Below are 12,055 nucleotides of genomic sequence, written 5' to 3'. Positions count from 1 at the left end.
CTACCTAAATATAGATAGAGATAGAGATAGAGATTATAAGGAATAAGCTAATGTCATTGTGGAGGCTGAGAGGCCGTAAGATCTGCAATCAGCAAGCTGGAGACCCAGGAGAGATGATGTGTAGTTCTAGTCCAAGTCTAAAGGCCTGAGAACCACGAGAGCTAATGGTGTAGGTTACAGTCTAAAAGTCAGCAAGCTCAAGCTACAAGAAAAGCCAGTATTTCAGTTCAAGTCTCAATGCAGGAAAGAACCAATGACCCAACTCAAGGTAGTCAGGCAGGAGGAGTTTCCTCTTATTCACAAGAGGTTCAACCTTTATGTTCTATTCAGACCTTCAACTAATTGGATGAGGGCCACCCTATTGGGAAAGGCAATCTGCTTTACTCAGCGTAGCAATTCAAATGTTAATCTCATCCAAAAACACCCTCACAGACAAACCCAGAATGATATTTAACCAAATATCTGGGCACCCCATAGCCCAGTCAAGTTGACACATAAAATTAGCCATCACACTATCCTATTCACCATAAGCCTCCTCACCATCATCACCACCTTGTTGCAGAACCTCCTCTTTTCTGAGCCTCACTCAAAACTAGCAGCTTTTAAGATCATTCAGTAAATGGACTGAAATAACACATCCAAATGAAGTATATGTTGCCCCTAAAATCAAAACAGCCCCACTAAATGTTGTGCCTCTTTTTTGGTTTTTGAAGGGGTGTATTGCTGGCCTTGCCAGCTAAAAGCAAATTCCTTTTGGTGGGCCTTATTAATCGGGATGGAGAAAAAGGCATTTTCCTGATTACTGGCTACATACCAGACAATAATGGGTATATTAATTTGTTCAACCAATGAAATCACATCTGATACAGTACTGCAGTTGGGGTTACCACCTAGTTCAGCTTACAACAATCCACTGATATTGTCCAAGATCCCTCTGTTTTCTACACAGGCCAAATAGGAGAGTTGAATGGGAATGTGGTGGGAATCACCACCCCTGCATTTTTCAAGTCCTTTGTGGTAGCACTAATCTCTGCAATCACTACAGGAATGCAGCATTGCTTTTGGTTATCTATTTTCCTAGATAGAGCCAGTTCTAGTGGCCTTCACTTGGCCTTTCCACCATAATAGCCCTCACTTCACAGATAAGGGAACCATCTGTTAGGATTCTACCAGCATCTGAGTATATTTATTACAATTATGCATTCTGGAAGTGTATAAATAACCACGGTATGGGTTCAGGGGCCCACTGGGCCCACTGTGAGATGGATCTGAGCTAAAGCTCCATTGTTCACCTGACCCTCCATAAGCCCTTCATCTGACTGGAAGACCACAGTAACATTTTGGGTTTCCTGGAATTGATGTCAGTTCAGAGCCATGGCTACAGATTCCCCAAAAGGTCTGAGTATATTTTTTTCCCCAATGCACAGTTACCCTGATAAAAGGCCATAATCCCCTTAGGGAAGGCTGAAAGAAAGACTAACAGTAGGCATTTTTGTCAGTGTACTGGGATCTTTCCTTAAGGGGACCTGGCCTCCCCTTCATTCAAGGAGTTCTGAGTCTGTAAACTGGCTCAGTCCTGAGAATTGATTGAGGTGCCATGACTGTTTTTATGATTCAGGTTAGGCTTCTATTCACTTGACCTAGAACTTTTCCGCTTATACAAAAGAAGTAAGAATTTAGTAGACTGCCTATCTATTTCACTTTTAGGAACATCGTGATCAACTAGCCAATGCCATAGTCTGTGCAAGTCAGATTATTCTGATAGCTGCTTTGACTCTGCTATCCACAGTGGTAACCATGCTCACCTTGCCTTTGGTGGTCAAGTGCTACCACTTGGCCACAGCCATACTGGGGTCCAATTACTCCCACTGCATTTAGATTTCACAATTCAGCAACTGCAGTCCCTACTGTGAAATCTGGCCTACAGAGAAGAACAAGCACAGACCTCTTCAAGGACGCTGGGGCTCTCCTAAAAAATTTATTTCTCATGTCTTCTGGACCCTCCTATTGTGAGGGAGTAGGTCTTAAATGACAAATCCCCTTTAACATTTGAATCCTCCTAAGTCTTTGAATTCCTTTCTCTGCATTATATCAAGAAAAGTCTGATATTTCCAACTTATTCACTATGGGCCACCTTTCAGCCCACTAACCAAACAGTTAGAGCCCCTTTCTAACTTTTCAAGCTGCAACATTCAATGCAGAATTTCTGGTTAGTGAGCCCATATCAATAAATTTGGCCTGATCCAACTTGATGTACCATCCACCATTATCCCACAACTCTAATATCCATTCCCCACGTTTCCCAATTCTGCGTGTATGAATTAGAAAACTTAAATAACTATTTGGAGTTCAGTACACCTCCTCAGGGGTCAAACCTTTTACCTCATCTTTAGGGGTCTACTGGGACTTGAGTCTAGTTTTATATAGGTCTAGAAACAAAGAGGAATGTTGGGAGTTGGTCCTGAGGAGACTCAACATTATCTTGCACAGCAACTGCCTCAGGGGAGGTCATTACAATTTCCTCAGGCAATGCACGGTTAGTCCCCAGAGGGGATAGAGAGGCTGATATTACTGGGAGTGAGGAAGCCGCTACCACTGTGAGTAGGGAGACTCCCTGGCGGAAGGGAAACATCTTTCAGTGGGAGTAGGGAAGACACTTCCCCTGGGCGTAGAGAGGCCTCTTCCACTGGCAAAGAACACATCAGAATTTAGGGGTTCAATCTTCCCAGAATCATCAGGGTCTTCACACACATCTGCATTCCAACTTATAATATCCCATTCTTTTCTAATCAATGCCCTCACTTTAACAGTATATACCCTACAAGGCCTAGAGTTCAACTTGTGTTGTAATTTAGCCAATCACAGGATGACATTTGGGGTTTAATTTTTAGCATTCTCAGCCCTGGAGCTATAGGAAATAAAGGTCTCCTTGAAGACACACATAGAGGTTTTTAGGTCATTTATGTGGCACTTGACCTGGAAATTCTAATCCCAGAGCTCATCTTTTTCTTTCCTCACTTTCTCCATGACATTAGAAGCGGCCAGCCAATCTCATTATATTCTCTAATACACAAAAAATGTTCAAAAGTGTCATATATATAATCATCCAGCTCCTTGCTACTTACATGTGGTTGATTAGGAGTAACCAATGGTGATATTCTGTGGATCTCCAATGCTAGATCACATCATGGACTATCAGTACTCTCTTTACTGCTGGCAGTAGTCATTATCATCTTTAAATGTAATCAGATTAGAGAACCAATTAATTTCAGGAACCCCAGAACCAATTCAGAAATGTCACCCTTAAAATTCTGTTCCTCTAATACCACTCTCAGTACCAAAATTTGTGTTAATTGGTTTGGGCTGCCATAACAAAATACCATAGGCTGAGTGGCTTAAACAACAAAATATATTTTCTCACAGTTCTGGAGGCTAGAAGTCCAAAGTCAGCATGCCAGCATGGTTGCGTTCCAGTGAGGGCTTTCTTTGTGGCTTGCAGATGGCTACCTTCTTGCTATTTGCTTATAATGACCTTTCCTCAATGTGAATGTGTATGTGTGCGGGGGGGAGAGAGAGAGAGAGAGAGAGATCTTCCTTTTCTTATAGGATCACCAGTCCTATTGATTATGACTCTACTCTTATCACCTCCTTTAACCTAATTACCTCCTTAAAAGCACTATCTCTAGATACCGTGGCATTAGGAGTTAAGGATTCAACATATGAATTTTGGGGGTGGAGAAAAGACACAATTCAGTCCATAGCAATAGCTAACAACAGTATAACTCACGAAGTAGGCTTTTACTTTTTTTCTGAGAGGTAGAGAAAATATCATTTCAAATGTTTCAAGCTATTACAACATTAAGAAACACTGGAGTAGATTTTTTTTGTAATGGGAATTATTATTCCAGTGGCCCTTTTTGATGTATGAATATAGAGTACGTAGGGATCAATTGATCCAAAAGAAGGCTATAATTAGAAATTTGGGGGGTGGACAACAGTTTGATATTTCCAATTCCTCAGGCAAATGGTTCTGTGCCAGCTGTATTCTGTACACATTGCTGTGTTTTGGGGGTAAGAGGTAATTAAAAATGGGGCCTTCTGAGAAGAATGGAATCAAGAACTAGATCCTTTTTCTAAGAATTTCAAAGTTATTCCAGCATATCTTATACACGAAGATGGTCTCTACTGATGTCATCAAGAAGCAACATCAGCCCCGCTACCTACTCCCTACCCCAATAAGGGATACCCATTTTTATTGATGAGAAGTTTGAACCATGACTCCAGCTGCACAGGAGAAATTCACTAAAGGAAGAAGACTGGTTCCTGGTATGACATGTTCCTCCTGCTAGATTTCCACTGATTGCTGCTGGATCCATGAAGGTGCCAAAACAAAGATGTGTTTGAGCCCAGGTCCACCATGGCATGTATCAGATATAGCAAGTGTAACACTGGAGGAAGGAGGAGACGTTCTTCTTCTTTCTCTTACGCGCTTATCAGGTGGCTTGTGCATAGATCACTTCAAAACTACTTAAGTGGACAGGAGTCTGTAGCAGACTACTGAGCCATCTGTTCTCATGTGGACCAACTGCTAAATAATGTAGTAACAACAGTTTCAGAGAATGGGCCAGTAGACTTATCAAATTTTTCAGTATTTCCCCCCCCCTGGACAATTGTAACCAGGTATGATCTCTTGGATCGCTTAAAGCCCTTAGGATTTTGGACCAAATGAAGGAAGAAAGAAAAATTCTAATATACCGGATGGGAGCTTAGGGTCAAAATATTTTAAATATTAAAAGAAATGCACCACAGGGTGATGAAGGACACATCTGATAGGCAATAGATAAAAAAAGAAAGAAATATGGATATAGATAGACATAAAAAACACAGTATATACACACACACACACACACTGTGTCTATGTGTATATCTATATAATAATCTCACCCCATATGGTTAATGGTGATCTCTCTGGCTAATTTTTACCTATATAGTTACGTTTTTCAACAATAAAAATTGATTCTATAGTAAGAAATACATTATCAATTATTTATAATTTTAAAAAGAATTCTCTCAACCTAGAAAATAAATTTCAAAAAGAAAGAACTTTTTTGAAGATGCTGATGCTTTGTAGGTATGTGTATGTAAGTGAACTAGCCAACTCAGCTCTAGGCCACTGTTCTTTCACAAGAAAAGAGGTTATTTTTAGTGATAACTCATGAATTTCTGTTATTTTGTGTGAATCATCACTGCTGTTACAGTTTAAGTGGAAATTAACAAAATAACTGTTGTATTTTTCTTATTACCTCAACACTTTCTTGCTTCAGACACCTCATACGTTAACTCATCAAGTCTGGAGTTTTCTTTTGTTGATATGTAAGGCCACCAGACAGTTTCCCACCCTCAGATTCCTGTGGGGAAAAAAAGAAAAAAAGTCAAAATTGAATGTGCTTACCTTCAGATTGCCTGCTCATTTTGATTCAGGCCTCAAAAGATTAGGAAAAAAAGGATTTTTTGCAAAACATCCCATTTAGTAGCTCTGATTTGGGGCTATAAAATGTGGAAATAATTAATATTTGCTTTTCCATAATAAAAATACACATTACTTCTGCAAGTTGCAAGAGATGAATTTCTCTAGTAACCCCATATAATCTCACTTCACAAAAGCTGAAGTTCACATCAACGTATTTGTTCCTTAAAAGAAATGTTTGGGGTATCTGTCTTGCTTCATGTATGGGGTAGAGGGGGCAGTGGGGAGTAGTGGTGACTTCATATTGCTCTGTACAGCATGGAGTACAAGAAAAGAACAGTGCAAAACAAGGGAGAAAGCCTCATCCATCTACCTCCTCTCTTCTTCTTCAGAGGTGCAAATATACTGCCTGCCCAGAGCTCTTGTATTACTGAGGTTAGGGATGCTCGAGCACTGCAGTTTGGCATGAAGGTTGAAGGACTGTGCAAGACTGTCTCTGAACTATCTGTTTGGTAGCCTAGGATCAATATTTAAGGTACTAAATACCGTTATTGGGACTACCTGGTTCATCTGTCAGAGCCAAATTTAAAGATTAGTCAGGACTCATCTGTGCCTCACTTTCCTTATTTGTAAAATGAGAATAATTGAGTCATTTTGAGAATAAAATGAGATAATGCACATAAAACGCTCAGTGCCTAGCACATAATGCTCACCTAATAGTAGGTGTTGTTGTTGCTGTTGTAATTGTTGTTATTATGTGGTTCCTGGGCATTGTATTAGGTGGGATGAAAAAAAGGTGACGTCATGAGAAAGAAACGGGATTAGGGAATCCTTGAAAAGTGACCAAATGAGAAGAATACAATTTCATTTACTGAGAAGCTTACCTGAAATTTACATTTTCAAAGAGGAAAGAGGACACGTATACCGTTTTACATTCCTATTGTCAGAGTTCACGCATTCTTGCACCATCCTCTCAACTAGCATTTCTTCTTAGCCCCAGGACAAATGACTAGCAAACTACTACTCAGAGCTCAGTACTGGCTTCTATGAAAGCAGAGGCCAGGCTTAAAATCCCCAAAACTAGAGAAGCAATTCTGTTCATTAAGGGAACTCCCAGTGGGGTGCTTTTATAATTAGTATAATATAATAATAATTATTGTGGTATAGGAAATGCCATGAGCTGAATGTTGAAAGCTGAGTGGGTATTCATCAACTGGATGAGAGGCCCTGGGGGTGAGGATGATTGGAGGGGTGTTCAGGGAAACAAAGGTGTATGAACAAAACCAGAGAGGCATGAAAGAGCATTAGGTCTTTAAAAAGCTGTAAGTTGTTTTGTGGTGCTTGGGCATAGGGTGCAAGGGAGGGATGGCAGAGAGAATAAGGCCAGAGAGGCTGGGAAGGGTCAGATCTCTCAAGGCCTTGGAGACCATGATAAGAAATCTGGACTTTGCTTTCATAGTTAATCGGAAATTTGGGCTGAATACTCAAGAGAAGGAGACTAGAAGAGTATGGCAAAAGGTCAAGTAAGTAATGATGAGGGCTGAAGCTAAGAAGTATCCATGAGGATTGAATGGAGGATAAAGATACAGAAGAAGTTAAGAATTCATACTTACAGGTAATTAAAATAAAAAATAAGCACACATGATCTTCCAATTAAACATTTTATTTATATAAGCTGTTTTACAAAATTATTTAAAACATTAAGTCATAGATGGTTATACATTTAGCTATTTGTTTTTATTGAAATTTTATGATTACATAAAATTAGGACTTTCTCAGAAAGTGGTGTGAGAGGATTTTTTCAATATTTAGCCCTGGAACCTGGGAGAGATGCTGGGCTCCCAAAACTTTAGTTCTACCTCAGAGGTCAGTTTTGGTATAGGAAGGTCCTAGGTAAGCTGGCCTAATACGGAGCTGATGCAGAATGAAATCCTGAACTTCTAAAATCAAGATTCATACTCTAATCTAAGTAAACTTTAAGTAACTCAGTTTCAGGTAGTCCTCTAATTTAGGAGCTCTGATAGTACTGAAAAGGAGATCTATGCACCAGCAATTGGTTTAAAATAGCCCCACAGAATCCTACATATTCTGAAACAGATAGTATCCATAGATACAGGTTAAAACTACCCCGATGGTCTATATTTTCAAAGCCACATTGCACTGCCCTCACAAGTTCCTTGCTTGACACCAAACATATAATTGGATGGGTCTCTTTGCCCCCAGCCCCAGGTATCAAAATTCCATTCTAACATAACATTTTCCTATGCTATTAATAGTTAAGGGTTTACTACAAGTTAAAGAGTTAAAAGAAGCCACCCAGATATTTTGGGAAGCAACCCCAAACCAAAGCATCAATAATAGAAATCAAGTCAATGTCCTATATATCAAAGCACCACATTGAAAAGGTCAAGGATGTAAAAAGTGACGTTTACATTTTATAACAATACATAGTGTTTAATTATTGTTTTCAAAAAATTATCAGAGAAAATATAAACCTTTAAAAATAGTTGAAATGGATAAGTTTTTAAAAAGTGTTTATTCAGAGTTTAGTGAACACTCATTTGTTAATTGCGATTCTATGTTATTATGCATTTTATTTTCTATAACTGTTAAAATAAGCTAAAATGTAGGAGTGTGATTTAATCTATATTCCTAGCCATACTCAATATGTAGTTATATCTTAAGTATAAACCTATGCTCAAAGTGAAACGTAAGAAGGATATAATTTTTTTTTTTATTTCAGCAAATTATGGGTGTACATACGTTTAGGTTACGTGTGTTGCCCTTGGTTCCCCCTCCACCGAAGTCCGTGTTTCAAATATGTCCATCAGAAGGATATAATTTATAATTTTTTTAAGGTAGGAAGCATTTGCCTAGAGCCTGAATAATCTGGTACTAATCTATTATAATATTCTCAACTTAGAAGTGCTCATCTCTCTTACAATGTTGTCTTGTAAATAATGCAACAAGTTAAAAGACTGGCCCTAGTTCAAGAGGAAAGCCTGATGAAAATGGATAGAAAACCCCACTAAGAAACGCCAGCATTTTTCAAGGAAAAATCTGATACCCCAAATCATCATTCACAATTCACTATTAATTATAACTTGAGATAAATCCCCAGTTACTTCTAGGTTATGAATATGCCTCACCAATGACAATCTTGTACAAATAATACCATAAAAACAATGGGCAATTCCCGAAAGTCAGTGGAGGATAAAACTTATAGTTACATTTGGTTTCCTATTCTAGAAGAGTGAGAAAAGATTAGATTAGATTAGAGTAGAGGGAAAAATTAATATTTTACAAAAGCCATTTAAAGATAATTCAGGTGGGCCTCAAACCAAGTAGCCATGTTGATTACATGCATTCCACTCTCCTGTTTAAGACACAAAGGTCTCCATTTCTCTAAGAGAACTACTTTTTCGGCAAGACATGCTCTTTCTCTTGCCTTGGAGCCAAGTAATTGGAACCCTAAACACACTGCGGAGCTTCTGTTGGAACCGGTTTCCAACAAAACAATACAGAAAGGGATTAACGCAGCTGTTGGTGAATCCCAGGAGGATGGCAAAAGGAAGTGCCAGGTCAATGACTGCTATAATTTCACAGCTATTAATGACACCCATCCAGGCCAGAGCATCCAGGAAGGTCAGAACATGGAAGGGAAGCCAGCAAATGATGAACGCCAGAACAACAGCAGCTGCCATCTTCAGGACTTGGTCACGGGTTATTCTGTTCTTCCCATAACTATTGGTCTTCAATAAATGTTTTCTGATTCCAAAATAGCATGTTGCTATGAATATTAAAGGGATAATAAAACCAAGGATATTTTTCATTAAGGCAATCCCAGCTGACCATTGGGCATACTTCTCAGGTGGGAAAGCCATTATGCAAGCATTCACTCCTAAGTATTCAATGGTTCTGACATCTCGAAAATAAAACGTTGGCAATGAGGACAGACAGGCCATACACCAAACAAGGGGAACTATATAAGATGCTTGCCAAGGGTTTCTTCTTTGAGACAGAAAGGGGTAAATGACTGATTGGTACCTATCGACACTCATGCAGGTGATAAAAAAAATGCTTGCAAACATGTTCAAGGTCAGGAAAGAACCAAACACTTTGCACATCACAGGTCCAAAGAGCCAGTCATATCTGTAAGAATAATAGGTTGCCCAGAGAGGAAGAGTAGCCAAAAGGAGTAAGTCAGCCACAGCCAGGTTGAAGATGTAAATGCTGGAAACCTTTTTAGGACCTTTTTGACAACAAAACAGTGTAACCACAACAATATTGACCAGAAATCCAATCACGAAAATAATGTAATAGAGAATAGGAATTGCATCTAAATGCTTATCTGATGGTTTATGTGAGCAGTTCAAGGTAGACTCATTGTTGCCAGAGATGTTCACAAGTCCAAAGTAAAGACTGCTGGTGATGTTTTCGCTGATGGTGGCAAGGGTGAAGTTGCCCTTCATACTGAAATGTCAGCAGCTCCTAATTCTTATGTCTTCTGCGGGGGAAAAGAAATGGAACTCTTAGAACACATTCAGAGCTGAGGACATCCTGGAGTCATTAGCATTTTGAAAGTTTGTCAAAAGCAAAAAAGAAAAAACTGAGTGATTATAACAAACATTATGAAATAGAATCATGCCTGTGAAACAAGAATGGATTTTACCTCTTGAAGAAGAAGGAACAATGTGCTCAATAGTAGCAAGAAGTAAGACGTTTCAGCCTCAGGGACTGAAAGTTCTGAATAAAATTATGTTTTGCCTATCTTTTCTATCATGTTTATGAAAGACTTAAAGAAAATTAATATTTCAGCAGGTTAGTCAGGATAGGGGATGTATGAAACAAATAAGAAGAAACCTAGAAATAAGAAAAGTTAGTATTTCAAAAAGGAGCATATATCTCATATGTATACTTTCTAGAAACCACATTGCAGCCTGATATTGCATAGAGAGATGCTCCATTCAAGTATCTAACTGTATACAAATCATTACAGCTATGGAAAATGTAAGTAACATAAGCTATGAAAAAAATTAGTACACATACAAAAGAATGAAAGAGAATATACAAATGGAACTTATTGGGATGAGGTATCATGGTTGGTTTTCACTAATTAAAAATAATTTCTTTAGTTCTACTTTTCCATTGTTTTCATGATAATATAATTAAGAAAGTGTTATGGAATAAGTACATATTTCTAAAAGTCCTCTGTTCTGATTTTAATAGAGAATATTAGTTTTAGGAATAGATATTTAAGTTTAGCCTATTTAAAATAAAAAGAATCCATTTTTGATTTAATTAGGAAAAAAAAAGAATAGCCAAACCTGTTTTAGGGTCAAGTAGAAATAGTTTTGATTGCTCAATGAAATAAGAATTCAGCATCAGTGATTAACCAAGATATAGTCTTATCATTTTTCCTTTGCTATCTTTTCACTTTAACAGAAATACCCATTGCTCTCAAATACTATAATCTGTGTTCAGGTTTTTGTGATTTTTTTTTTACTAGAAACATTATTTTAAAACAAAAGAAAATTAGCTAAAGATAAACATACTAAGGAAACAACTCTTACTTTTGATAGTTTCAAAATACATACAAAATAAACTGCCCAATTAAAAATGTAATCACCAAGGAGTTTCCTAATAAACAGCAAAACTATTATTTTTGTCTAAAGTTCATTCTTTTGTTTGAGCTAACAAATTAACATAAAAGAATCAAAAATAAATCCCACTTGAAGACTTACTGGTTGTTGCAGTTTAAAGCAGTTATCATAAATCAGCTTGCCTAGTTCCTAAATGTACCCCTGTAAGAGAAACAGCAGTTAAATAATTTAGGAGTTTTGCAAAATACAGTGTTAAAACACAGGGGAAAAAAAAGAAAGTTCATCCATAAAAAATATTTTCATTTAATATATGCTCTACTTTCCAAGTAAAGTATAGATAATTTGTTCAGACTTACCTTAAAAATTCAGGCTGAAGAATGCTTTGAATTCTGTGCTTATTCGTTCCCTTAGACTCTGGGACGTAATAGCACCAGATCTCTGGTTTCCTTCTTATATGTTCGGTCTGTCCACTGGGAGCCTTCAACCTACATAATTCTAGGGCTGACTTATGAACACTTGCCAGCTTTCCAGAGGGTTTCTTTTTTTTTTTTTTTTGGCTGCAAAACATTAATCTGAAATTCTCACTGTCTCCAATCATAACAGCTCATTCAAATAAATCTCAAACAAAAAAAATGAAGTTTCCATGAATGTGTTAGAGAATTTTAAAGTCAGTGGCTTACTTTAAAGGAAGAATACAATAATTATGTGCAGAAATTTCTGTCTTTATGCCTCATAATGGCATTCTAAAACAAGGAGTGCAGACTGGGAAATTTATTCTAGAAACAAAGTCTTTGTTCACCAACATCTTTTACGACCTTCATTACTTTTTGAAATTTTTGCTGCTGTTTATTAAAGAATGGTAGCAACTTTACTTGAAGTCTACAACTTCTAAAATGTCTCCCTTGCCTTAAGCAGTTTTTGTTGGCTTGTTTCTGGAGGGTGGGAGATAGCAGGAACATAACTTTTATGTGATGGAAAAGAGGTA

At 37.8% G+C, this 12,055-nt stretch overlaps 1 protein-coding gene across 2 annotated transcripts; it reads right to left on the bottom strand.

Moving 5' to 3' along the window:
• Window positions 1-6,051: 6,051 nt before the first annotated feature.
• AGTR2 (angiotensin II receptor, type 2) lies at window positions 6,052-11,538 on the bottom strand. Of its 2 annotated transcripts, XM_012653887.1 has the most exons (3): window positions 11,427-11,538; window positions 11,212-11,271; window positions 8,612-9,974 (listed from the first exon to the last, which is right to left on the bottom strand). In XM_012653887.1, the coding sequence occupies exon 3, from the start codon at window positions 9,937-9,939 to the stop codon at window positions 8,848-8,850; it is 1,092 nt and encodes a 363-aa protein (XP_012509341.1). In that variant the 5' UTR covers window positions 9,940-9,974; window positions 11,212-11,271; window positions 11,427-11,538; the 3' UTR covers window positions 8,612-8,847. The 2 variants fall into 2 exon arrangements, 1 of the variants encoding a protein (XP_012509341.1); XR_001137870.1 differs by lacking the exons at window positions 11,212-11,271; window positions 11,427-11,538 and adding an exon at window positions 6,052-6,062 and having other exon boundaries at window positions 8,751-10,412.
• Between the last annotated feature and the right edge of the window lie 517 nt (window positions 11,539-12,055).

Source organism: Propithecus coquereli, unplaced genomic scaffold (genome assembly GCF_000956105.1).
Source record: "Propithecus coquereli isolate 6110/MARCELLA unplaced genomic scaffold, Pcoq_1.0 Scaffold430, whole genome shotgun sequence".
Classification (NCBI taxonomy): Eukaryota; Metazoa; Chordata; class Mammalia; order Primates; family Indriidae; genus Propithecus; species Propithecus coquereli.
This window is presented reverse-complemented; position numbering and strand designations above follow the sequence as displayed.

Excerpts from the sequence above, each read along its gene's own strand:
- AGTR2 (XM_012653887.1), bottom strand. The coding sequence starts at position 9,939 with ATGAAGGGCAACTTCACCCTTGCCACCATCAGCGAAAACATCACCAGC.